Source organism: Pristiophorus japonicus, chromosome 1 (assembly GCF_044704955.1).
Source record: "Pristiophorus japonicus isolate sPriJap1 chromosome 1, sPriJap1.hap1, whole genome shotgun sequence".
In the NCBI taxonomy this organism is placed as follows: Eukaryota; Metazoa; Chordata; class Chondrichthyes; family Pristiophoridae; genus Pristiophorus; species Pristiophorus japonicus.
In genome coordinates, this window is record NC_091977.1 from 86,671,908 (window position 1) to 86,698,538 (window position 26,631).

General features: G+C 42.5%; 1 protein-coding gene across 3 annotated transcripts in view; it reads left to right on the plus strand.

Moving 5' to 3' along the window:
• Positions 1-26,631, plus strand: part of slc12a2 (solute carrier family 12 member 2) — a 257,401-nt gene that overhangs the window by 204,423 nt on the left and 26,347 nt on the right. For all 3 annotated transcript variants that reach the window (XM_070881565.1, XM_070881575.1, XM_070881585.1), the window contains exons 15-20: positions 9,434-9,533; positions 14,055-14,166; positions 16,167-16,307; positions 21,409-21,515; positions 22,286-22,365; positions 24,213-24,356. In XM_070881565.1, coding sequence (XP_070737666.1) covers positions 9,434-9,533; positions 14,055-14,166; positions 16,167-16,307; positions 21,409-21,515; positions 22,286-22,365; positions 24,213-24,356 — 684 coding nt within the window. The remainder of the gene's footprint in view (positions 1-9,433; positions 9,534-14,054; positions 14,167-16,166; positions 16,308-21,408; positions 21,516-22,285; positions 22,366-24,212; positions 24,357-26,631) is intronic.

Sequence of the window (26,631 nt, forward strand, 5' to 3'; positions counted from 1 at the left end):
CCATCCATTGACCTATTGATGCTGGCTGAGGTTGGCTTCACCTACTATATTGAAGTCCTCTTCATACTGTGGTTTCAGACTATGCACTTGGATCGGCTTGGTACCGCTTGGTTCTTGGCTTGAAGCACTTTCTGAGACACCATGGGTGTTGATTTCGAATTACTAACCTCTTACCACTTGTAAGACTCTTAACTATTTTGGCCTGGGCTCAGGAAAGTTTCTTTTCTGTTGCTGAGAGATGATGAAAATGGTCACTATGTGCTGGTACCTGTAGCATTACCAGTTTTCATTTTACAGGTAGAACGTCTGAAATCCGGAGTTCCAAAAACCGGAATTTTCCGGACACCGTGCCATTCGCACGAGTTGACATCCGGAATTCGTTCCGAAAACCGGACATTCCCCTGACAACTGTGATATAAACAGCGCACAAATTCCAAACACCAACAGCACAGCACTGCACAGTGAAACCTGTACATACAATACTTCCAAAAAAACAGACACTCACCGGCACTCCCAAAAAACTCTCTCAGCAAAAGTCACGAGGCACTCTGAATCCACGGACACCCGCAAATCCAAAGCGCTGACCGCTGGATTGCTGTTAGACTGCACCTTATCCCTATCGGCAAAGGGATCTGAATCACCCCACAGCCATTGACCCTGTCAGCATCCTGACCTAAATTCCCCCCGCCCCCCCCATGTCCCCATCTGCATATAGATCTCAATCCCTCTCTCTCTTCTAACCCCCCCCCCAGCATGTGTTCCCGTTAGTATCCGGGTCCGAATCCCCCCCCACCAGCATCTGGGTCTCAATCCCCTCCCACACCCCCTGCAGTCACCATCCCCACTGCGTCAGGGCCTAAATCACCCTCAACATCTGTCCCTGCTGTCTTCGGGGCCCAAATCACCCCTGCAGCTGCTGTCCCTGCCATCATCCACAGCTGCTGTTCCTTTCTCCGAAATCCGGAAACACCTGAAACTCAGCCCAGGGATTCCCGGATTCGGGACGTCTGATTTCTGTTCTGAAATCCAGAAAAACCCGAAAACCGGAATGGCCTCGGTCCTGAAGTTTCTGGATTTCACAGGGTGTACCTGTATCTGCTTCCTTGCTTTTTGGGGAATGTTTTTTTTCAAAATCGTGACATTCTTGGTGCATGCAGTACTGCCTTTGCTGTTAGATAAAAAAATCTCTCATAAGTGGCTATGCTAAATGCCCTCCAAACTGCAGATATCTCCTTGTCTGAGGATGTGTTAATTGGGGAGTAAGTCATCCCTGTCCCTTGAATATAACAATTATCCTCTCCCTAAATTAAATAAACTTTCAGCTATTTCTTGATTTTTAGTAAATGAAATGGTAAGCACCAACGTCATCACTGCAGCTCCTTCAGCAACAAGGACTCTGGGCGCACGCATCAAGTCCTGATTGCAGGGAGCTCCACCCTTTCCCGCCCCGGCTGCTCCTGTTAGTATTTCCATTTAAGAGATTGGTAGAGAGCATAGATCTCCTCGGCATTTGAGCTTTAGGTGTATGTCTTTATTCTACACAAGGAGCAAGAAGGTTGTCGTGTTCTTCTATTGTGAGGAGGTAGACAAAGATTTCCCCCTCTCGCCCTTGAGACTATTGGAGTTCTTCATCCTCTGCACTTAATGTGACATACTATGGTAGCTTATCTGAAAACCCATGTCTGGTGTATAGACACTTAAATTATTTAAAGGCTACACAGAATGACCTCCTGGAGATCTGATTATCATTTCCACCCTCTGTGACCGCAGTGGCTCAGTTGGTAGCGCACACGTCTCTGAGTCAAAACGTTATGGGTTCAAGTCCCACTCTAGGGACTTGAGTGCAAAATCTAGACTGACACTCCAGTGCAGTGCAGTGCTGAGGGAGTACTGCACTGTTGCAGGTGCGAACTTTCAGTTGAGACTTTAAACTGAAGCCCCGTCTGCTCTCTTCGGTGGACGTAAAAGAAGAGGAGGGGAATTATCCCCGGTGTCCTGGCCAATATTTATCCCTCAATCAACATAACAAAAACAGATTATCTGGTCATTATCACATTGCTGTTTGTGGGAGCTTGCTGTGCACAAATTGTTTCCCACATTACAACAGTGACTACACTTTTAAAAATACTTCATGGACTGTAAGGCCCTATATGAAGGCCCTATATAAATGCAAGTCTCTCTGTCTCTGTCTGTCTCTCTGGACTGCCTCCATGGTGATTTGACGGGCATAAACCAACAAGCCTCGGTTATGACAAAAGTAGATTGCCCTTATAGGATTGGTCAATACATCTTTACAACCTTGTAAGTGCACGACCTTGGCACGAACCTTCCTCAGGGTGCTCTTCAGAAAATCACGTAGACCGGGCAGGATTTTTTATATCCGCACCTGCTCGGATTTCTTCTTGGTTGTGCAGACCTGCGTCATGGTTAGGAGACGCACCCTGCCACTAATTGAAGATCTTTTGATTGCAGCAGGATGCAAGAGTGTTGAAGTTGATCCAAGTTGCCATAATGGTTGGCAATGTATTTGTAGAATATTGACTGAGTTGCAGATGCTGTTTGATGGAAATAGAATGTTTGGTGAGCTGAAAGTAATATTGAAGACTATAAAAAAAAAACAGCAAAAATATCACCAAGCTTTATCAGGGACGATGCACTGATCCATAGAAGTGGCGGGAAGTGCTTAGCATATCAAACCAGAAACATCTTGGGACTCCGTCAGAGGCTGTGGCATAGCCCTGTAGCATGGCCAACCAACAGGCTGTGTGGAAGTGCCCGTCCTACTCTCTAAACCCCAGCAGTAATGTCAGATTCCCAAATCCATTACTGAAGCATGAAATTCATGACAGCTTTCTGTGACTCATGAAATATCACAAACCCGAGTTAGGGAAACTGTTTGGGGGAGGATTGTTTGAATTCAGAATGTCAAGTTGAAGTGAAGTGTCTTCATATTGGTAAAGAAACCGGATTTTGACATATAAACCACTTTATTCTGGGGCCATGAAGGAAGTGAGGTAGGAGGAAGGATTGAGGGTTGTATTCTTGTTTCATTGGGTGGGCCATGTCGTCCGCATGCCTGACACGAGACTCCCTAAGCAAGTGCTCTACTCGGAACACCTACACGGCAAGCAAGCCCCAGGTGGGTAGAGAAAATGCTTCAAGGACACCCTCAAAACCTCCTTGATAAAGTGTAACATCCCCACCAGCACCTGGGAATCCCTGGCCCAAGACCGTCCAAAGTGGAAGAGGAGCATCCGGGAGGGCACTGAGCACCTCGAGTCTCGTCGCCGAGAGCATGCAGAAACCAAGCGCAGAAAGCGGAAGGTGTGTGTGGCAAACCAGGCTCCCCACCCACCCTTGCCTTCAAACACTGTCTGTCCCACCTGTTAGAGAGCTTGTAATTCCTGCATTGGACTGTACAGCCACCTGAGAACTCACTTGAGTGGAAGCAAGTCTTCCTTGATTTTGAGGGACTGCCTATGATGATGATGATGACTTTCCTGCATACAAGCAATTAGGGAGGTGTGGTTGGCTTATCTGGAACTTTAACTCTTGAATAAAATTAACGGGAAGGAACAGTTCAAAATGATTTTTTTATCCCAAATCACGCAGATGGTCTGATCAAGGGATTGATGAGCTGCGATTAATCTCAAGAACACACACTTCCACCGTGGTCCATTTCGACATCAAAAGCTCTTGAAGTTGCATAGTATGGGAAAAATTTTACCAATGCAAGTAATTGTGGTTCTCTGACATCCTACCACTGAGCAATGACTCTAGATTTCTTCTATCTGACTGGGAGTTCTGTCCAGTTTATTGGGTCCAGCTGTTAATCCAGACCAAATGAGTTTCTGTTTGACCTGGCTATTGGCTGAAGGCCTCCCACTGTGTTGGGCAAATAATTGCTTCTAGGAAATTTTTCACTAATAAAGCTTAAAATGTAAAGTGAACAATGCATACTACCAGAAACTGGGATTTGCTGTTATATAATGCTGGAGACATTGCAGGGTAGAGTTTCCATGTTGGGCACATTTGGGAATTTGCACCCAAAATGGAGATTACACTTCAGGTTTCTGTGAAAATTCATTTGCATAATTACAAACACACAATTTTCCATGAGCCAATGCAATCAGGCAATGCAATATAATGTCACTTTTTTCTAATTAAAAGTTATTCCTTGATGTATTAAGAGTGGTAACCTAGTGTGTTATTAATACAGCTGGAAATGGGTTTATCAGCAAAAATAAGTATTTTTAATGAGTGTCACTGAAAATGACAAGAACTATGCTGAACTATTTAATAGTTTCATTGGTGCACACTAATCAGTTTCTTAGTAAATAAAATATTTTTTGATATGACTGAAGGACACCTCGAAGCACGTTGCAGCCAATGAAGTATTTTTGAAGTGCAGTCACTGTTTTAATGCAGGGAGATGTGGCAGCCAATTTGAGCACAGCAAGCTCCAACTAACTTAAAACTGTGACATTGACTGAGTGATAAATACTGGCTAGGACACCAGGGAGAATGCCAGCGCTCTTCCTTGAATTATTCGGCGTCCATCTGAGGCATCGGTTTAACGTCGCATTCGAAAGCTGGCAGCCGAGATGATGTGCTCAAGTCTCTGGAGTAGGACTTGAAGTGGGAGTACCACCACAGAGCCACGGCTAACTAGTAGGCCTTCTGAAAATATTAAAGAACATACTGTGGAATTATATTTACTATGGGCCTAACTCGTAGGTCTCTATTTGGAGCACCTACAGGGCCACCACTTGGAGCAATTACCATTCGTTTATTGTGCAATTCTGGTTAGCTTTATCGACCAAGGCTGATCTGGTTTTAACTCAGTCTGTTTTATTTGAAAGAGCCTCCCTTTTCCTTTTTGGTACTACTGAGTAGTAATAATGCAGGATATACATCATGCTGAAGTGAATAATAAAGTAACCTTCAAGTAGTAGCATCCTCATATTGTAAGATCCCAATGTACCAAGAACCCATCAATCCAGCCATGTAATTCCTATTTCAGCTTACTTTATTTTTTAAATAGTTGGGTTATTTTGATGCACAAACTAAAAGTAGTCCCAGGTTCGATTCCTGCTCTGTGCTGAGTTACCTGATTTCAACTAGAATGGCAGCGGAGATGCTGCAGTTGATAAATGTCCATGGCTTTGGGAAGGAAAGAATTTGACCGGACTCTGATTCTTCATTGCTATCTAGTGATCCCTGGCTGCAGGTTTGTGGATGTTAGATGAGCACAGGATTGGGTTTGCCTGTGAAGTTCCTGGGTTAAACAGCCCACCAACACTAACTTGTCTGACCACGAACACCTTGAAGGACATTTTGAAACCGTATCTCAGTATCAGGCCTTGCCTCAGGATAGGAAGGGACAACATTGGAAGCGCAGCAAAGAAATACAAGTGATAAAATGAATGGCTTGTATAAAATGTTAGTGTTACAGGCCAAGATTCAATTCAGTTCCAAGGATGAATTTGAGTTGTCATTGGAATAATAGAAAACAAATACGAGGGCCCTGAAATTGCTGTCTGCAACGTAGCTAAGGAGTACGCTGCCGATCTCCAAACAAAATCCGCACTCGCCCCAAGCGAAACCTTGCTTTGAAACACTGCGGAGTTGTGCGCAGTGTAGTGGCCCACGGATCACATGGGCGCACTGTTGTGCCTAAGTGTGTTGGGATCACGTGGGGCGGTGTTCTTTTTCACTAGCCAATCAGGAAACATAGAAAGCCCCGTGTATTACAACTTGTAAATTAAAACAATCTCATCCCTCAAACAGCCTTTACAGCTGTCTGGATGGTTATTTTACATGTTCCTTTTCAATTATTATACAATTTTCTTGGCTTCCTTCACCCCCCCCCCCCCCCCCCCCCCACCTTTACGCTGTACAAGCAGGTGCACCTGTTTGCACCAACCATAAATTTTCCAACGTAATTGATGTGCAGTAGGTGGGCAGTGAGCCCAACTTTTCAATTTCAATGAGGACTTGAAAGTCGCAGCGGATCATCTGTCTATTTGGAACTTGACAGATTGCAAGTTTGGGATTTAGCACATGCACATGCAGAAATCCCGAACTTGCAGTCAATTTCAAAGGCAGTATGACTGCGAACTTGAGAGTATGCTGTCATAGCGACCGCAAATTCAGGGCCATAATGTCGTCTACTGCTTGTTGCTATAGTTTGCAGCATACATCAACTGTAGTCACGTGATACAGAAATGGAGTCACGTCCTCCTTCCAAATCGTTTAAAAATTGATAGTTGTATAGCACTGCTATGTGAAGAACATCTTGAGCACTGTACAAGTTCGGGGAAGCAGGAGGTAAAGGATTTTTGGGGGGGAGGGTGGTACCAAAGGCACAGTCAAAGCTGAATTTTTAGGAGCTTTAAGTCGTGGGAGAGACATTGCAAGGAAAAGTGATTTGAGAAGAGATGTTTACATACATGGCTGAAAGACAGTCATTCAAAAAGTGGAACGGAGGATACAGGACAAACGGCAATATGAAGTTGAGAGCAGAGAATGTGGATGAACTAGAGAAAGCTGGGAGAATGCTGTAGAGATTTAAAACACAGATCTTGAAATCTATTTGCTGGGGCACAGGGTAGCAGTGGAGCTGGATGATGGGGCTGTTGAACTTCCTGAACGAGAGGATATTTTCCCTGTTTCATTAAATGAGCAGCAATTGCCTTGTACTTATATATTCTTCTCTGTCTCTCACTCACTTGCGCTCCTCTCTCTCTCTCTCTCTCTCTCTCTCTCTCTCTCTCTCTCTCTCTCTGTTTGACTGTGTGGCGCTGGCGCTCGCGCTCTCGCTGTCTGTCTGTCTGGCTTGCGCTCTCGCTGTCTGTCTGACGCCCGCGCTATCTGGCTCGCTTGTGTGAGAAAAGAATAATTTTAAAATGCTGTAGATTTTAAAAATAGTTTTTTAAACAAGTAAGGGGAAAGGTTAAAAAAAAAATGCAAGTACAAGCAGAGTAAGAAAAGGTTGCGTGCTGTGTGTTCTTGTGAAATTGATTGTTAGAATGTGATTGGTCGATGGTGACAAGATCATGTGGTTAACATGGAGCAATCAGCAATGCCAGAGGGGTTTTGTCATCTACACTATTATATTCTTGCAGACAAGATTTTTTTTTTTTACTTTTTAATAAAAACAACTTTATCCTTGGGAGTTCTAGTGTAATTGGCAATAATTGTTAGAACATGAATACATTACTTGGGCATCAGCAAACCCAAATGTGGTTGTGACAATTTGGAAGACTAATTGAAGTCATTTACCTACAGGTTTAAACACAGATTGTGGTACTGAACAATTTAAACATAATTTTAAATGTCATAAATCTACAATGCAAGTTGTGTTGTTACATAAACTAAGCAAGATTATTCAGTGGTTCTTGCATTTTATTGGAATTTTACACATTGAATTTAACTTCTCTAAATTGTAAGTAGGGTCGACATATGTCATTGTGGGTGTAAATATACTTAACCTGAGAAAAGATGCCTGAAACCAAAGAGCTGCTTGTTAATTTAAAGTAACTTTGTGAATCAGTGAACCTCTTTGTACTTAATTGTTCCCATAATCTTAAAATAGAAAAAAATTATGATGCCAATTATTGTAGAATTTACTTTACAAAGTAAAGGAAATCATCATTTTTCTGGTTGCCACATTTTTCTTTGGTTGCAATATCAACACGTCATTACAATGTGTGCAGTGTTATTCTTCTGAAAAACTTTTCATCTCTGTTGCTTTCATTTATTTTATAGCTACTGTCAAACATAGAATATTCAGACATAAAGCAGAGTACTGTATAGAGCAGACATAAAGCAGAGTGCATTGTTTACTGGGGGAGCAAAAAACTATGTACAAATTCCCCCTCTGTTTTCTTTCCCCGCCTGGAACAATTGTGTATCATAAGAACCAAGAAATAGGAGTAGGCCATTTGGCCCTTCGAGTCTGCTCCGCCATTCAATGAGATCATGGCTGATCTTTTACCTCAACTCCACTTGCCTGCACTATCCCCATATCCCTTGATTCCCTTAATATCCAAAAATCTATCGATCTCTATCAGCTGGGAAAAATTGCAACTAGGTTGTATAACTATCAGCTGTTCCAAAACCTTTTGGGAAATGGTGCTTCCTGCTATTTGCTCTTTGTCTATAATTTGTTAAGGAGGAAGAATCCATAGCAGTTGTCCATTGTGGGTTCAGCATAAGGGTGGAAAGTACTTTTAGCAGTTATTTTTCAATTCGGACCTACTTTTTCCTGAGATGAAAAATAAATCCCTTTGTTAGTTTATACGTAGCAATTTTCTAACTGATGTTAAAAGCAGGCAAAGTAATCCCTTTACTTTGCTAGGACTTGGACCTGTACAGTTCCTCTCTAGCTGTGCAGTCAGCTGGATGTCCCTGACCCGCCCTTTGCAGTCTGACATGCATTTCGTGACTTGTGACGAATATCAAAAATGACAGGCTCGATATTTTGTTTGTCACTAGCAGATTCTAAAGGATATAGCATCCCCAAGGGACTGAGGGAATTGGGAACGCATTACTCTAGATATTTGATTTGCCAAAAATGCTTCGAAGAAATTCGAAAGGTTGACTGATCCTTGGAAGTTGTGTGTTTAGAGCCATCAGGTTGTTTGTTGCCTATCGTCCCTTGGGTAGATTTGTTATGGGCCAAGGTGAACATAACCGACTTACGGGGGAAGGGGAAAGTTATTATATCACCTAACCTGTCTCGGTCAAATGTGCCCCATCCGTTTGAAGTTCAGTTTAGAGTTTTTCCATTTTGTTTTTCCCCAGTGTGCTCACTCTCTCCTCTCTCTCTCCTCTCTCGCTCCTCTCTTTCTCCTCTCAGTCTCTCGCTCCTTGCTCGCCTCTTGTTCTCTTTTACCACTTCCCCCTCACTGCCACTACTTTCCTACAAGCTAGAGGATGACACCTGGTGGTGAAAGGTCTGTGCACTACGTACTACTTATAAGAAAAGTCGTTCATTTATTTTGAATACTTGAAAGATGCTGATATTTAATGGCTTAGAGCCTAAATAATATGAACTCAGATTTAATATTAAAACATTTTTTTTCTGGAGTTAATCATGCGAAAAGGCAATTGGGCATAGTGCATGTAACTAAAAAGACAGTATCAGTGGTATTTATCAAAGAATCCGCATTTACAGATGAAACAGGAAGTCACCATTAATGCAGCATCATGTAGCCGTGGTGAAAAGGGTTGGATAAGGTTGAATGAGATACTACAAGGTAGACAGTAAGTCGGTGCATAATAGATAAGAAAGTCCGCACTGTTTTTCATTATAGCTTGTTACATGATCTAATTTATCTGAACGATTAAAGCTACAAGAGTAATGAATATTGTTAGTGTGCTGAATGCAAATGTTTGTTATACTGAACTCAAAATATTTCTTCCACAGATGTGAATTGGGGCTCCTCCACGCAGGCTTTGACTTATTTGAATGCCTTGCAGCATGCCATTCGTCTTACAGGAGTAGAGGACCACGTAAAGAATTTCAGGTAATTGCAGGTCTCTCGAGTCAGCAATGCAGAGAGATGCTGGGGTGAAAGCTAATGTTTATAAATTGAAGTCCATCAGAAGTAGATGATTTTTCAGCCTAGAATAAAATCTATAATGCAGTTGCAGTAACAGTAAACATGACCATTTTAAAATGATTTAGAAAATATACTTGAGTTTGACTTTGAAACTAATCATGGGAATATGGTCACATTAAGGGTGCAGTTTATTGCATTGATGCACTTTGCTCATTCATATAGCAACAGAATAAATTATATATTGGGTAAATTTATGCAAATATACTAGTTTTGAGCTCTCAGTTGTATCATAACAGCTTTACTTGGTTAATTAGTACTTGTAAATCAACAAGCTTCTTAATGGATTCATTTTAAGCATGCTTTTTCATTGTCCTTGTTGTGACACAAGATACAGGGGTGTTTTCATTGTTTTAGAAAGATAACTGGAATGATAGAAACTAGGGGCCCAAGTTTCAAGCCGCGCCTAGAACGGCGCAGTCCCGACCTGGACACCCGTTTTTCACGCCACAAAGTGCGCCTAAAAAAAACCCCTCCAGATTCTCCAGCTCCCTGCAGATCCTCTGGTCCTCGGCGCAGCGCAGCAGGAGCTGTAGGGGACGGAGCCAGGTCCCTGCGCTGAAAACAGTGCCGGGACCTCTGCACATGCGCGCTACAGTAGGCACGCAAGTGCAGTAAGCTCCAGGCGCCCAAAACTGTGTGGGAGGGGCCGAAGCACGCAGCCCCTAGCCCTGGCCGAATGGCCTCACTGGGGCTGCGTGAATAAGGCTCCTCCCACAGCCAGCTCCTGCTTCCTCCCGACCCGACTCGACTCCCGCTTCCCGCCCCCGGACCGGACCCAACACCAACCTGACTCCCGCTCCCGGACAGGACCTGACTCCCGCTCCCCCGCCTCCGGACCCGACCCGACCCCCCCCCCCCGGACTGGATCTGACCTGACCTCCCTCCCCCCGACCTGACCTCCCTCCCTCTCCCACCACCCCCCCGACCTGACCCGACCCGACTCCCCCCCCCCCCGGACTGGATCTGACCTGACCTCCCTCCCCCCGACCTGACCTCCCTCCCTCTCCCACCACCCCCCCGACCTGACCCGACCCAACGCCACATACCTGTAAATCTGGTGCTGAGGACGGGCCCTGCCCGAAGTCTCGGGGCCCGGCCCGTTCAGTCTCCCTCCCCCTTCTCCTTCCCCCCTTCCCCTCCCCCCCCCCCCATCTCCTTCCCTCCCCCCCCCCCCCCATCTCCTTCCCCCTCCCATCTCCTTCCATCCCCCCCCCCATCTCCTTCCATCCTCCCCCCAATCTACTTCCCCCCCCCCCCCCATCTCCATCCTTCTCCCCTTTATCCCCTTCTCCCCCCCCTCCCCCTTCTCCATCCCGTCCCCTTCTCCCCCATTCCTCCCCCTCCCCTCGCTGTCAGAAACACAGACACTGACAGACAGAGAATGAGAGACATACACAGAGAGACAGAGACACACTGGGGGGGGGCATCCCAGCACGCTGTTGGAGGGCTCCCGGTGCTGCAGTCGGTAAGTAGAAAATGTTTTATTTATTGATTTTTAAAAAAAAAATTATTTCTTATTAATTTTTTTGATTGATTTATTGATGTATTTATCATTTATTATTGATGATGGCTCTTTATTTGTAAAACTGAAGTGTTTAATGTTTTTAAACTTCCCTTTTAAACCCCTCCCCCCCTTCCCCCCCCCCCACCATTCCCTACGCCTGATTTGTAACCTACGCCTGATTTTCTAAAGTGTAGACAAGGTTTTTTTCGAGCGTACAAAAATCTTCACACTCCATTCTAAGTTAGTTTGGAGTAAGTTTTCACTGAAGAAACTTTGAAAACAGGCGTAAGTGGCTGGACACGCCCCCTTTTGAAAAAAAATTCTGTTCCAAAGTGAAACTGTTCTAACTGACTTGAACTGGAGCAAACTAAATGCTGAGAATTCCGATTTCTAAGATACTCCGTTCTACACTAGTTGCTCCTAAAAATCAGGAGCAAATCATGTGGAAACTTGGGGCCTAGAACATGGTAAAGTGCCCAACAGTAACACATACTAGCAGATGAACCTTCTTAATGGTGCCTGTATTGGCTTAAGTTTACAGATTTCCCTAGAAATTTTAACAATTTGAAAAATAAACTGATCTTTGAAAACATAAAATCAATTCTATAGTGTGCACCTGTGTGCAGGACCTGCAAACTTGTGTACCTGAGCAGGGATCATCCCCAAGATTATACCAGCTGAAATATTTTTAAAAACACATGTGATTTTTAGGTTAATGATGAAAATGCTGCATTTTACAGTAAATGCTTTATTTAGAATCATAGAATGAATCATAGAATGGTTACAGCACAGAGAAGGCCATTCGGCCTGGCAAGACCATGTCGGCTCTCTGCAAGAGCACTTCAGCTAGTCCCACTACCCCACCCTCTGCAAATTGTTTTCCTTCAGATACTTACGCAATTCCCTTTTGAAAACCACGATTGAGTCTGCCTCCACCACCCTTTCAGACAGTGCATTCCAGATCCTAACCACTTGCTGTGTAAAGGTTTTTCCTCCTGTTGCCTTTGGTTCTTTGGCCAATCATCTTAAATCTGTGTCCTCTGGTTCTTGGCCCTTTTGCAAATAGGAACAGTTCCTCTCTCTACTCTGTCCAGACCCCATAATTTGGAACACCTCCATCAAATCTCCTCTCCAGGAGAACAACCCCAATTTCTCCAGTCTATCCGCATAACTGAAGTCCCTCATCCCTGGAATCATTCTCGTAAATCTTCTCGGCACCCTCTCTAAGGCCTTCACGTCCTTCCTAAAGTGCGATACCCAGAATTGGACATACTGCTCCAGTTGAGGCCGGACCAAATTTTCTTCTTCATTTCCTTGCTTTTGTACTCTCTGCCTTTATTTATGAAGCCGAGGACCCTGTATGCTTTTTTAACCACGTTCTTCTTCTGTCCTGCCCTCAATAGAATTGTACCCTTTAGTTTATATTGCCTCTCCTCGCTCTTCCTACCAGAATGTATCACTACACACTTTTCTACATTAAGTTTCATCTGCCGTGTCTGCCCATTTCATCAGCCTGTCTATGTCCTCTTGAAGTCTATCACTATCCTCCTCACTGTTCACTATACTTCAAGTTTTGTGTCATCTGCAAATTCTGAAATTGTGGTCTGTACACCCAAATCCAAGTCATTAATGTATATCAAGAAAAGCAGTGGTCCTAGTACCGACCCCTGGGGAACACTACTGTGTACCTTCCCCCAGTTCCTCACTACTACTACTCTGTTTCCTGTCATTTAGCCAATTTTGTATCCATGCTGCCATTGTCCTTTTTATTCCATGGGCTTCAACTTTGCTGGCAAGTCTATTATGTGGCACTTTATCAAATGCCTTTTGGGAGTCCAGGGACACCATGTCAACCGCATTGCCCTCATCAACCCCCTCTTTTATCTCATCAAAAAACTCAGTCTTTTTGCCTTGAACTGGCAAGTTCTGCAAAATAATGTGCGCTAGGTTTTATGGCAATGCTAAAACCTAAAATTCCTTTGGGTGTAATTTTGGTATCTTGTATTTTGGATGCATAATCTTTCATTCTATATAAATTACCAATTGTAATGCATCTCATGTAAAGAATATTGATGAATATTTGTCTTCTCTTAATTTCAAAACTTGCAAGCTCTAAAATGATAACCAGTGTTCCCTGTAAGCTGTGCTTTGTTCTTCGCGACCTGTTTCGTTTAATGCACGAACCCTTTAGATTTCTGCGCACACGTGCTATTTACAGTGGAAAATCCGGTGAGCAGCCTGCGCGGGACCTTGCAGATCACTGCATGGCCACACAGCTTAGAGAGAACATGGATAACAACAACAACTTACATTTATATAGCTCCTGTCGCACAATAAGAACGTCGCAAGATACTTTACACGAGCATAATCAGACAAAAATTGACACCGAACCGCATTGAGATATTCGGAATGGTTATCAAAAGCTTGGTAAAAGAAATAGGTTTTAAAGGGCATCTTAAAGGAGAAGAGTGAGGCAGAGGGGTTTAGGGATCGAATTCCAGAATTTTGGACCTAGGCAGCTGAAGGCACGGCAGCCAGTGTGGAGCAATGAAAATCGGGAATGCGCAAGAAGCCAGAATTGGAGGAGTGCAGAGATCTCGGAGGATTGTAGGGAATGTTCCCACTATTTCCTTTTGGGTGTGCAGTCCCCTTAATGGAACGCATGACCCATTCAAAGTTTCACGCATACGCAAAATTTCGCATTTGGAAAGCTGATTGGGCCCGCGTGAGCCCAGCAGACAGATGCGCAGCTTCGCGGGAATGTTAATTGTAGGGCTGGAGGAGGTTACAGAGATAGGGAGGGACGAGGCCATGAAGGGATTTGAACACCAGGGTGGGAATTTCAAAATTGAGGATGTATTAGTGTGTTATAAGGTTCTATGTTGACTATTCTAACCTGCTACTGTATGTTCTTTGTACAGGCCCCAGTGCCTATTAATGACAGGTGCTCCTACATCCCGTCCAGCTTTGCTCCATCTTGTTCATGCCTTCACCAAAAATGTTGGACTAGTGGTCTGTGGACATGTGCATACGGTGAGTTCAATAGATTAACTTATTTTCAATTAAAGCAATTTTCACATCATTAGTTTACTGTCAATGGGGGGCTAACATATAACTGACAAGGTATGCAAAGGCTTTATAAATCCCTATTGGAGTGGCTGAATAAATCTTTTGATGCAGGTACAGCAGGCGGTTAAGAAAGCAAATGGCATGTTGGCCTTCATAGCGAGGGGATTTGAATACAGGGGCAGGGAGGTGTTGCTACAGTTGTACAGGGCCTTGGTGAGGCCACACCTGGAGTATTGTGTACAGTTTTGGTCTCCTAACTTGAGGAAGGACATTCTTGCTATTGAGGGAGTGCAGCGAAGGTTCACCAGACTGATTCCCGGGATGGCGGGACTGACCTATCAAGAAAGATTGGATCAATTGGGATTGTATTCACTGGAGTTCAGAAGAATGAGAGGGGACATCATAGAAACGTTTAAAATTCTGACGGGTTTAGACAGGTTAGATGCAGAAAGAATGTTCCCAATGTTGGGGAAGTCCAGAACCAGGGGTCACAGTCTGAGGATAAGGGGTAAGCCATTTAGGACCGAGATGAGGAGAAACTTCTTCACCCAGAGAGTGGTGAACCTGTGGAATTCTCTACCACAAAAAGTAGTTGAGGCCAATTCACTAAATATATTCAAAAGGGAGTTAGATGAAGTCCTTACTACTCGGGGGATCAAGGGTTATGGCGAGAAAGCAGGAAGGGGGTACTGAAGTTTCATGTTCAGCCATGAACTCATTGAATGGCGGTGCAGGCTAGAAGGGCTGAATGGCCTGCTCCTGCACCTATTTTCTATGTTTCTATGTCTATGTTTCTATAAGTCTTTCTCTTCTTGGGTATCTGATTTGAATCCAGTTTATATTGATGGGATAAAAGTTTTCCTTTCTCATCAGGCTGTAAAGGTTTTATAAATGTGGGTAGCACAAAATATGTTAATTCTGCATTAATTCATGCTAAATTGCCAGGTTCTTTCACAATGGCCATTGTATCCTAGCAAAGAGCCAAAGGCTTCAGCATGGAGGGGAAACATTGGTGAATAGCAGGCTACCGATGATCTTTTGCATATGGTTAGCTGCAAAAATATTTCTGCAGCTGGTTTGATTATAAAGCCAGGAGCATAACAACAACTTGTATTTATATAGTGCCTTTAACGTAGTAAAACATCCCAAGGTACTTCACGGGAGTATTATGCGATAAAAATTTGACACCGAGCTGCATAAGTAGAAATTATCACAGTCAACGAGATATGTTTTAAGGAGCATCTTGAAGAAGGGTGGAGAGGTTTAGGCAGGGAGTTCCAGAAGTTATTGCAGGTGATTCTCTGGTTACGATTATATAGATAAGAATGGAACCAGGCAAGTGTAGTCCCAACTAACTGGACAACGGTGGAGAATATGAGGGTTGGTTTTTTGAGGAGAGAGGTGATGACGGCAGATTTGAGGGGAAGGGGGAAAAGTACCTGAGGAGAGCGAATGGTTAACAATATCAGCTAATATGGGACCAGAAAAGGAAGCTGGGTGGTCAGCAGTTTGGTGGGAATAGGGTCAAGGGGGCAGGAAATGGGTCTCATAGACAGGATGAGCTTGGAAAGGTTGTAAGGGGGTAGGCATGTATAGAACTGGCAAAGACAATTTTGATTCATCTGAATAGCCCGAGTGTTCAGAAACAGAATTCAAATTCCTATTATCCCTCAGTTGATTTTCTTGCCAAATACTTGCCCAGTGCTCTCATAGCATTACTGATTGTCAGCCTCCCAGCCTCCAATATCTTCATGGTCAGTCCTAACCAATCGGATGTATTTTCAGTAATGATTTCCACAAGTCTGCTAGCATTTCAAATTTGCTTGTTCAATTTCAATCTTGGTCAATTAGAGCCTGTTTGCTTCAGGGCAAACTTAAGCCTTGTGACCTAATGCTTAGAAAAGTGTTCTTTTAAAAATAAATTAAATGCACTTTTGTGAAATCTACATATTTGTTCTCGTTAGGGGCCTCGCAGACAAGCTTTGAAGGAAATCTCCACCGATCAGGCTAAATACCAACGGTGGTTAATCAAAAACAAAATGAAAGCCTTCTATGCGCCTGTATATGCAGAAGATCTGCGTGAGGGAACACAGTTTTTGCTGCAGGTGAGTTCTTTTTGTGTATGAACAGTTTTACTTCAAGTAAGTTCGGTGTTTTTCTGACATGGATTTGTAGTTATTCAGCTTTATAATACCACGGGGTGAGGGGAATCTAAAAGTGCATACTTTTCCCCCACTATACTGACTATGTATGTGGGTAATAAATTGGGTCAATCACTATCTATCTTGTAGTTAAATATAGTCTTTGAATTATCATTAAAGGCTCCATTTAGCTACAATTCAAAATTGAAGATGAGCTCAACACAAAACATGTACACAACCCACATCTACCAATGTTTATATTTGTGGCAAATTGAACTTGCAGGAGAAATTATCGTGAGCGCCAGAATCTTTGATTAGGCAAAGATGAACTGACCTTTTGATATTTCAAAAATTTTAAACGATGAAAGTTCAAATATATTGCACCAGTGTTGTGTGTAATTGTATTTGTGTTTGCTTTCTTTCACCTTTCACCTGTGGAATTCTCTACCACAAAGTTGTTGAGTCCAGTTTGTTGGATATATTCAAAAGGGAGTTAGATGTGGCCCTTACGGCTATCTGGGGATATGGAGAGAAGGCAGGAATGGGGTACTGAAGTTGCATGATCAGCCATGATCATATTGAATGGTGGTGCAGGCTCGAAGGGCTGAATGGCCTGCTCCTGCACCTACTTTCTATGTTTCTATAAACAATAATGTTCACTTCAAGATCAGTGTGTAAGGATCAAGAACTTTCTTGAATCCAGTTATATAGATTTTTGGTTTAAAGGTGCCACTACATTTATTGCTGTTGCTCAACATTTTCCTCAACAAACTCTCATTTATATAGTACCTTTCACAACCTCAAGATGTCCCAAAATACTTCAGTCAGTTGAGTACTTTGTAAGTGTAGTCACTGTTGTACTGTAGAGAAGTGGTAATAGTAGCAGAATAATGCAGCCCAGGGCGAGACTGTTTGATTTAGAGACACTTTACACAAGTTTAATTTAGTCTGCTCCAGCAAATTGGTTGGAAATTATACTAACGCCCACCCAAAATAAACACCCTCCCAATGGGCGATCTTCAGAAGGGGTAACATGCCTGAGGTTTACACAAAACCATGCCCTCTGTTCACTATTAAAAGGAACCAGTGGTGTAGCATTGGTGAAGGGGTTCAGGTTTTCATCTCTACCTCCCCCAAGTAGCTATTTTCGGTGGTGGGGGGGCGGCGGGGGAGGGTGTGAAGTAGTTGAAAGGGGATAATGAGGAATTGGAAGCAGTATTACCAGGCTGCTGTTGTGTAGCTCGTCAACTGATTAAAGAACAGAACCAGCAGGGAGCATGCTACCTGCCCTCTTAATGGGGAAATTGTGCATTACCTAAAAGAAGCAAAATAGCCATTTAAAATTTAGCATGACAGAATTTTAAAAACTACCAATCTATTTGAGTGAAACGAAGTTTTCTAAGCCCACCTAGATATAAAGATGGGTGCAAGAAACTAAAAAAAATTGTGGCTGGATGATATTGGTGATAATCCATCAAAATATTTTGTGTGCCAATTTGACAAATGAAAAGATTCTGAATACAAGGCATGGCAAATAACAGTGTTGTTACAGAAGACTAGTTTCTTGTTGGAACTACAGTATGATTACTGAATGTTTACCCCTCTTTGTTTCTCTCGCTCTCTTTCTTGCTCTATTTTTCTTTTTCCCTCTGTCTGTCTCCCTCCCTTTGTCTCTTTTTTTTTTCTCTCTCGCACTCCTTAATCTCTTTCTCTCTCTCTCTCTTTCTCTAACCTTTCACTCATGTGCTCGCACTCTCTCTCTTTCACTGATGCTATTTTCGCCTTCGCCACTTGGGAGTAAATGGAGATACACATGGGGCGGGTTCAATAACAGGCGGATGATCTGCGCTGCTATTTTACTGCTAACATGGAAGGTGAAAAATAATTCCATTCTCTCGCACTCTCTCAAAATATTCCTCTATGCCCTGTTTAATCTCATCTCATCAATGAGACCAATACTTTTGATCCTTTGTCCCTATTCCCAATAAGCTCCTAACTGCCCAGCTTCCCTTCCTGCCCCCTATGACAATGTAAATGGTTCCCTTTGCACAGAAACTGCATTCTTCCCTTTCAAAATTGCTGTCATTACCTTCTCAAATACTCCACCCTTGACCCATTCTGTCCTTGTTAACTACTACCCAATCTGTCAAAGATTATCACTTTGATCAGCCTGCAATAAAGTAGCAGACTTTTGTGTATCCATTTTGTACTCCAGATGAGGAATGTTAAAGCTGGGGAATGAAATACTTTCCTTTTGGGTACTTGATGTCTGTATCAAGCACTTCCAGGATGGGTATCACATGGAAGGATGTAATATACATGGAGTTTAAAAAGATCTTCTATAAGATACTGCATAGTAGATTCATGACTGGAGCCAGGGGACAAGTAACAGAATGAAAAGAAAACTGTCTATGAAACAGAGAGTAGGGGTTAAAGGTAGTTATTCAGACTGGTGGAAGTGGTATTCCATAGGGATTGGTGCTGGGACCACTGGTGTTCACCATTTACGTTAATGATTTGGACTCTGGAATCAAAAATACTATATCAAAATTTGAGGACAACACCAAATTGGGGGAATACAGTTAATGCTGATGAAAACTGTGCCAAAATACTAGAAGGCGTTAACAAACTTGCAGAATGGGCATGTAAATGGCAAATTAAATTAAATATACTTAAGTGTGATGTGGTGCATTTTGGTAGGAGGCCACCTACTCGGAGAATGAGTGTCCTAATGGGATAGAGATGCAAAGGGATCTAGTGGTACAGAATCACAAATCATGAAAAGTAGCAACGCAGGTTAACAAAGCCATAAAAAATGCAAACTAAGTCCTGGGGTTCATTTCTAGAGGAATAGAATTGAAAAGTGGAGAAGCAATGTTGAATTTGTATTGAACCTTTGTTGGACCACACTGAGTACTGTGTGCAGTTCTGTTCATCATATTGCAAAAGGATATCGAAGCACTGGTGAAAGTGCAAACAAGATTTACAAGGATGATAACCATAACTGTGAGGGTACGACTATCGGGAAAGGCCGAACAGGCTGGGGATTGTTTCTCTAGAAAAGATAAGACAGAGGTGACCTGATAGAGGTCTACAAGATTATGGGGCTCAATTTTGGCCAGGAATTGCTCCGTTTTTTTGGAGTAACTTGATTTTTCTGGCATATCTTAAAAATCCCCATTTTGCATATTCAATTTGCGCCAGTGTAAGTGAGTTAGTTACGATTTTTTTAGTTTAGTTTTTCTCAAAAGGAGGTATTACCAGCCACTTACGCCAGTTTTGGCCATGTAGGCCACTCTGGCCGGCTAATAGTTACTCCAACTCTACTTAGGCCAGCGTATGTGGCCATTTCAGAAAGCCCTTGCGGGGAGTTAAGAAATCAGCGCAGGTAGGTACATCGAGGCCATTCGGCCTGGGATAGGTGCGGGAAGAGAAGCGGAGGGGATCTGCACCTAAAGCACCAAGACTTACAAAGCACTAAACAAAGCACAAAAAGTAATAAGCATTCATTAACAAATAAACAATAGAAGTAAGTCCTACCTTCATCTGAAAACTCAGCCCGGGAAGGCAACGGGCCGGCCTGTGCGGGAGGCCACTCTGCCTGGATTAGGTGTGGGACGACAACACACCAGGAGACCACTCGGCCAGGGATAGGGGCGGGAACTGCTGACATCGGAGCATACACAGGCTTCAGGAAGCAAACCGAACAGGCTGCAGCAAGCAAACGGCAAAACACAAGCAGCTGCAATTCCTTTTAAAAATGGCCGATTGCCAAATTTTGGCGCTATTGCGCATGCACGGACATCGCGACCTGACTCCAATGAGCATGTGCAGACGTCCCAGCACTGTTTTCAGCACAGGACTCAACTGGCCACGCTGCGCGCAACCAGGGAGAGGCCAGACAGCAGCCAAAGTGGGGAGCAATTTTTTCGCCGCACTTCTGAACAGAGAAAAGTGGCGTATCTCTGGTAAGTGTGCCAAAAAAAGGGGTGGGCCAAAATTGAGCCCCTGAAGAGGTTCGATAGGGTAGACATAGAGAAAATGTTTTCACTTGTGGGGGGTCGGGTCCCAAAACTTGGGGCCGTAAATATAAGGTAGCTACTAATACTAGTAAGGAATTACGGAGAAACTTCTTTACTCCGAGTGGTGAGATTGTGGAACTCACTACCACATAGTGTTTTGATGCATTTAAGGAGAAGCTTGATGAGTACATGAGTGAGAAAGGAATAGACGGATATGTTGGTAGGGTGAAATGAAGTATGGTAGGAGGAGGTTCATGTAGAGTATAAACACCAGTATATACATTGTAACAGCTGGTAACTTTACAACAGCTGGAAACTGAAAGAACTGGAAAAATTGCAACAGCTAGAAACATTTATCTGGTCATTATCACACTGCTGTTTGTAGGAGCTTGCTTGTGCGCAAATTGGCTGCCGCATTTCCTACATTACAACAGTGACTACACTCAAAGTACTTCATTGGCTGTAAAGCGCTTTGAGACGTCCAGTGGTTTGAAAGGTGCTATATAAATCCAAGTCTGTCTTTCTTATACCAGTTAGGACGAATGGCCTGTTTCTGTGCTGTAAAATTCTATGAACTGCTTTTCAAAATACTTTACTAGTTTGGATATTGGGAGCCAGCTTCCGGCATTGATGCTGTTAAATTTATTTTCCATAGCCTGGTAGCAGACTCAAAGACCCAGGTAAAACTGGATCGACAAGTCTGTCACCAGGCAGTGGAAAATGGACTTAACAGCACAAATAATGGAAGGTGCTGCAAATGATGCTTGGCTCCTAGAATCAGAATAAAAAGAATAACATGAAAGTAACTACATTTAGACGTAGAGTAAAATTCTCTGATCTGCCCTAGATTTGCCTCTGCGCTAACTTTGGGTACCCCTTGTACCAGTGTGACAACTTTTCCATTTCCCGACCAGCCATCCTGAGAGTTCGAATGCCAATTAGTGTCCCATATGGGGCGGTTTTGGACTGCGGTCCATAGCTGCATTCTGGATAGATGTCTGACAGAAAAGTGACTTTCAATTCTGCTTCTGGTCTATTTCCAGGCTGTAGGACTTGGTCGAATGCGGCCCAACACACTTGTCTTTGGCTTTAAAAAAGACTGGCGGCAGGCCCTTATGAAGGATGTGGAAAATTACATCAATACTATTCAGTGAGTTAATCTTGCTAATTACCATTCTATGGAGTAAAGTGCCACTTTGAAAACAAAACCAAGTTTTTCTTTCTTTGGTTCCTTTTGGAGGTGGTTGTAACAAAGTCCTTAAGATTGTTTTAAAATGTGTTAAAAGCACACCTTTGTGTACTGATAAAGCAGAACTGTTTAGAGAACATGGCTGCAATTTTAATCTGGAGGTGGGTGGTGGAGGGGGGGTGCTAGAAAGCGATTGGGAAACCTGGGATAACGGCAAATCCTGATTTGCAACTCAAAGCTCTATTTCCCCAGCCAGATGGAGAAGTTTTTTTTAATGGGAAAATTCCAGCCAAATTTCCCCCCATTTTTTGTTTCCATTCTTAAAGAAGGGATTAACGAAATACAGCCATTTTAGTCTTTGCATTCTAAAGTTTAATGAACTGCAATAAATAAGAAATAATTATACCTGTTATTTTTTGAAGTCCTTTATTCAAGTATGAGGAAGTCCTAAGCACTTTACACTAACTTGATTTTTTTCCCCCATTACCTTAAGTAGCCAATTTCTTTGCATATTTTTCATATATGTTAATTATGCATCTTTTATTTGGATGTTTTGGAGGATAAACTTTCTGGTAATATTTGCTTTTATGGATAGTTGTAAATGCCTTTACAATATAAATATATTTTGTGTGAACATAGCCAGTGATTGTGAAATGTTATGTTATATTATGACCGAGTATAAGAATTTTATTTCCTTTTTCTGGTTAATGTAATGCATATTTGTTTTGCAGTGATGCATTTGACTATCAGTATGGAGTAGTCGTCATTAGACTAAAGGAAGGTTTTAATATTTCTCATCTTCAAGCACAAGGTGAGTTTTTTTGACCTGTAATTCTTTTAAGGCTCCAATGTGATTATATCAGGCAGCTCAGTGTTGTAGAGCACCAGCATGCTATTGAAAATGCAGGTTCGATTTTTTTTTTTTCCTCCCACACTGGTCATGGTTTGCAATTATGCTCTTGCTGGGAATTGTTAATCAGATGCTAGACGTCACCTCATAGTGGAAGGAAACATTTGAGAAGGATTCATACTTGGGCAACCTTTATTACATGTTACCAAGTGACCAGCTAAAGGATTTATCTATCCTGACCTCGTATTCTGTATCCACACCATCCAGACCCAATATCTAGGAAGGCAAATACTAATTCTGTTACTCAAGGGTGGGAGAGAGAAATAAAAAGTGCTAACTTATTCAATGAGAGATGCAAATGTTTGTTCACCACTGAGAATGCCTGTTGGTGTCACTTTATATGCAATTTTGAGTTCTGAGCTCATACAATTAGGAACAACGTTGAGAATGTTTAAAAGTGTGCTGTGAAATATTCTTGCAGCTAGCAAAGGGACTTCCGTCTAATCAGCCTAATCTAGATTTGTGCTCATGTCCAGAGGTGAAAAAATAGTGTCAAAAACTGACTACTCTGTTTGTAATTGGTTTGTTCTGGTCACTGAACAGTATCACTTTTAGTGTATTTAAATTTATAATATCTAACAAAAGCCGGTGTGCCTACATCTCATTATCACAGTAGAACCACTAGTCATGTTGCTGTTTTATTTTTGGGGGCATTTGAAAAAGTCAAAAGTAATCAGGCCAAACAGGGATTGGTTGCCTATTCAGAAATGCTTCACTGGCTTCCTGTGGTGCTGAGGATCAAGAAGGTTACCTGGTCATTGGGTACTTCCTGGACTTTGGCTTCATAATTGTAGCTATTACATATTTGTTTTTGTTTTATAAGTGCATTTGGTTAGGCAGATGAACAAGTGTGAAGAGAATTGACCATCCCAAAATAAAAAAAATGTATTTTTCTCAATTGCAATTGATACCTGTAAGCAACAAGTACAGATAGTGGTGGGGGGGGGGGCGGGCGCAGGGGGGGACCAGTCCCTTATGGCGTATCCTTTTCTGGAAATTTACCAGCATCAGATTTGTTATTCAGGTAGCAAACTTTCTCTGGCATTTGAAAAAGAAGCGTCACATTCTAATCCACCCCAGTCAAAGACACCAATGATATCATCATTGAGCAGGGTGCATTATCTCTCCTTGGACTTCTTGATGCTTTGTGTTTGATAATGTCGAATATACCATTCTCTTGATAGATAGATAGATTTTTAACCAATAAGGGACTTAAGGGTTATGGGGAGCGGGCGGGTAAGTGGAGCTGAGTCCACGGCCAGATCAGCCATGATCTTGTTGAATGGCGGAGCAGGCTCAAGGGGCTAGATGGCCTACTCCTGTTCCTAATTCTTATGTTCTTATGTTCTTCCATCATGTCTTAGTTGTCTAGCTCTGGGAATGGCTTAGATTTTCTGCTGAAGTATACCAGAGAGCCAACAAAATAATGTAGGAATTGCCTCAGTAGCTTAATAGTCTGCTGGCTCTCTTGTCCTCCCCATGTCTAGGGTTTCCCTTTACTTGACAGGGGCCATTGACTATGTCTGCCCAAATATGGGTGGGCATATTCAAATAAATCATATGACATGATTTTAGTCATTTCTTTTCTAATTTCCTCTCTCTCACTCTCGCCCCCTAGCTTGCCAGTTGTAACTTATTTTAGTGTACAATATATACAAACAATAATGCTTTGACAGTAAATTACGATATTAAATTAAATATCGAATCCTTTTTGCGGTAGTCACTGTCTATTATTTTCCTATGTACAGAAGAGTTGTGCGCTTCTCAGGAGAAATCTGCTCATCCCAAGGACATAGTGGTGAATCTGGAACATTCTGACGCAGACTCTTCCAAGCCATCTTCGAAGTCAGTGAGTGAAACCAATAGCCCAGCAGTGTCACAAGACCAAAAAGGTAGGAATTTACATATTTGATATGGGTTGGAAATATAGTGACATGCATTTTTAAAATTTCAATTGTGAAAGTCAATTAATTTAGCAAGTTGTTAGGGGACCTGTCCTTTAAATGAATCTAATGACACTATTCCTAAAAGTCATAATCCAACCAGCTTTTATTTTTGTAAAATTAATGATGGGAAATTTTTCACCCAATAGAGATTTTCTTGCAATCCAAAGGAATATAGCCACAGTAAGGGTTTGTAATTCTTCAACATTCAGGTAGTGTACAACACCTAAAAAAAAATGGGTGACTGCGGAATACCTTTACCCTGCAACAATCTTAATGAGCTTTGTTTTAGCAAGAAAATTAACTGCAAGGCTGGCTTTGTGGATCACTAAATATGGCTTGAAACCATGTACATTGCCTTTCTACATCACACCCAATGCCAAGTTGGCATTTGATTGTAGGTACAACCAAGTACACATCTCTGCATGCTCATTTTATATGGCAAATATTTGGTTGTTGAAGCAGCTATTTAAGTATCTTATGTCACTTTGCAATCTAAGCCACTGGGGGTAATTTTAACTTTTATTGTCAGACAAAAAACATTCCCAAATAAAAGAAATAAAGGGTAAAGTGTAAAACAGCTGCCGATTCGCTATTGCCCATTTTTAGCCTGCTGATAAAAGTTAAAATTGCCCCCACTGAGTTGTTGCATATTCTTTGTGGTATAATGCGTGCTGCATAACCTGGCTAATTAGAGGTGCATTGACTTCAAGATAAGTGAAGAATGGATCCATGCCCTGGCTGTGGACTAGGAGGAGCTCCAAAGGCCTGTGTTTGGAGGTGATGCGATGACACTGACTAGGTTTGTGACGACTTCACCGCCCATCACTTCAATTTAATGAGATTTTTTTGCCTGATCTCGAATCACAATAAAATTTTATCACCTCATCGATTAGACAATGGTACTAAAAATAATCATATCACTGCAAATACAGCATAGAGTTAAACTGAGTGAGAGACAACATATCAAATACACCTCGCTCCACATATTGTAGATCAAAATTTTGTCCGATTATTTATCAATAAATGAAACGCATGCAGAAAATCAAGTGAAAAAATTGATGTAAAAATTGCCCCTGCTGTGTATGTATTTTGATGACGTACCTAACACTTGTCAAGTGCTTGATTGCTCCTACTTGTGATGTTTATGACACCCTGTGTAGTAGCAGAAAAGGAGGAGGGAGTTTCATCTTGTAGGGATGTGCACTGGAATATGCAGAGGGCATAAAGTCCTTTCATTTTGGTGTGGGGATAACGGGTAAGGAGTAGCTTCAATGATGTATTGCTCAGGCTAGTTAGCAAGAGTCCATGGTGACCAAGCTTTGAGGGCATCCTTAAATCTCTACAAACATACAACCTTTTGAATATGACGAGCAGGAAAATACACCATGGTGCCTGAAGCATCATGATTAGACACCCATCCACAGCCATGTAATCTCCTGGGAGAGGCGAGAAACCAAGGCGAATTACGGATTTTTGTTTTGTTGAAAATTCCTCTTCAACCCCCTTATGCACGAACCGGCAACTTGTTCCAAAGCTCTACTCTTCTCTGGGGAAAGAAGAACCACATAACATCCAGTGTATCCCTAGCCTTGTGTAATGTATGCACATGATCCCTGATCTTCCCTAAATATATTAACAGGAATACAATCTCGTCCTTTATATACCTCTATCAAATCACCCGGAATCTATATCTCTAAAGTGAATAGACCTAGCTTTTTATGACTCCAAAGTACAAAACTTTGCCTATTGGAATGGATAACTGAAGTCTTTCCAATACCTGCAAGCTCAACCCTTTAAGATGCCCAGAGGTCTGACTGTGACTGATACAGCCACAGTGCACTTGAAGGTACAGGTTGAGCCTCCCTTATCCGGAACCCTCAGGACCCGGCCTGTTCTGGATAAGGGATTTTTCCGGACAAGGTGTGGTCACGTTGAATTGGATGGTACAGGTACTGAGCAAGGGAATATCGGGGCTGGGAGTGCGGCAGAGAGATCATGGGGGAGGGGTTAGATCGCGGGGTCAGGCCAGCGATTGCGGGAGTCGACAGCAAGGAAGGACTTCAATTTGTTCATGTCGGAGTTCTGTGCATGCGCCACCCGGTGGCCAGGAATGGTTCTTGTCAAGGGGTGGTTCTGGATAAGGGAGGTTCAACCTATATTGTCTTTTGTTGTTCAATCCATTTGTCACTGAAGATTGGATTCCGACCACTGTTACTTGGCA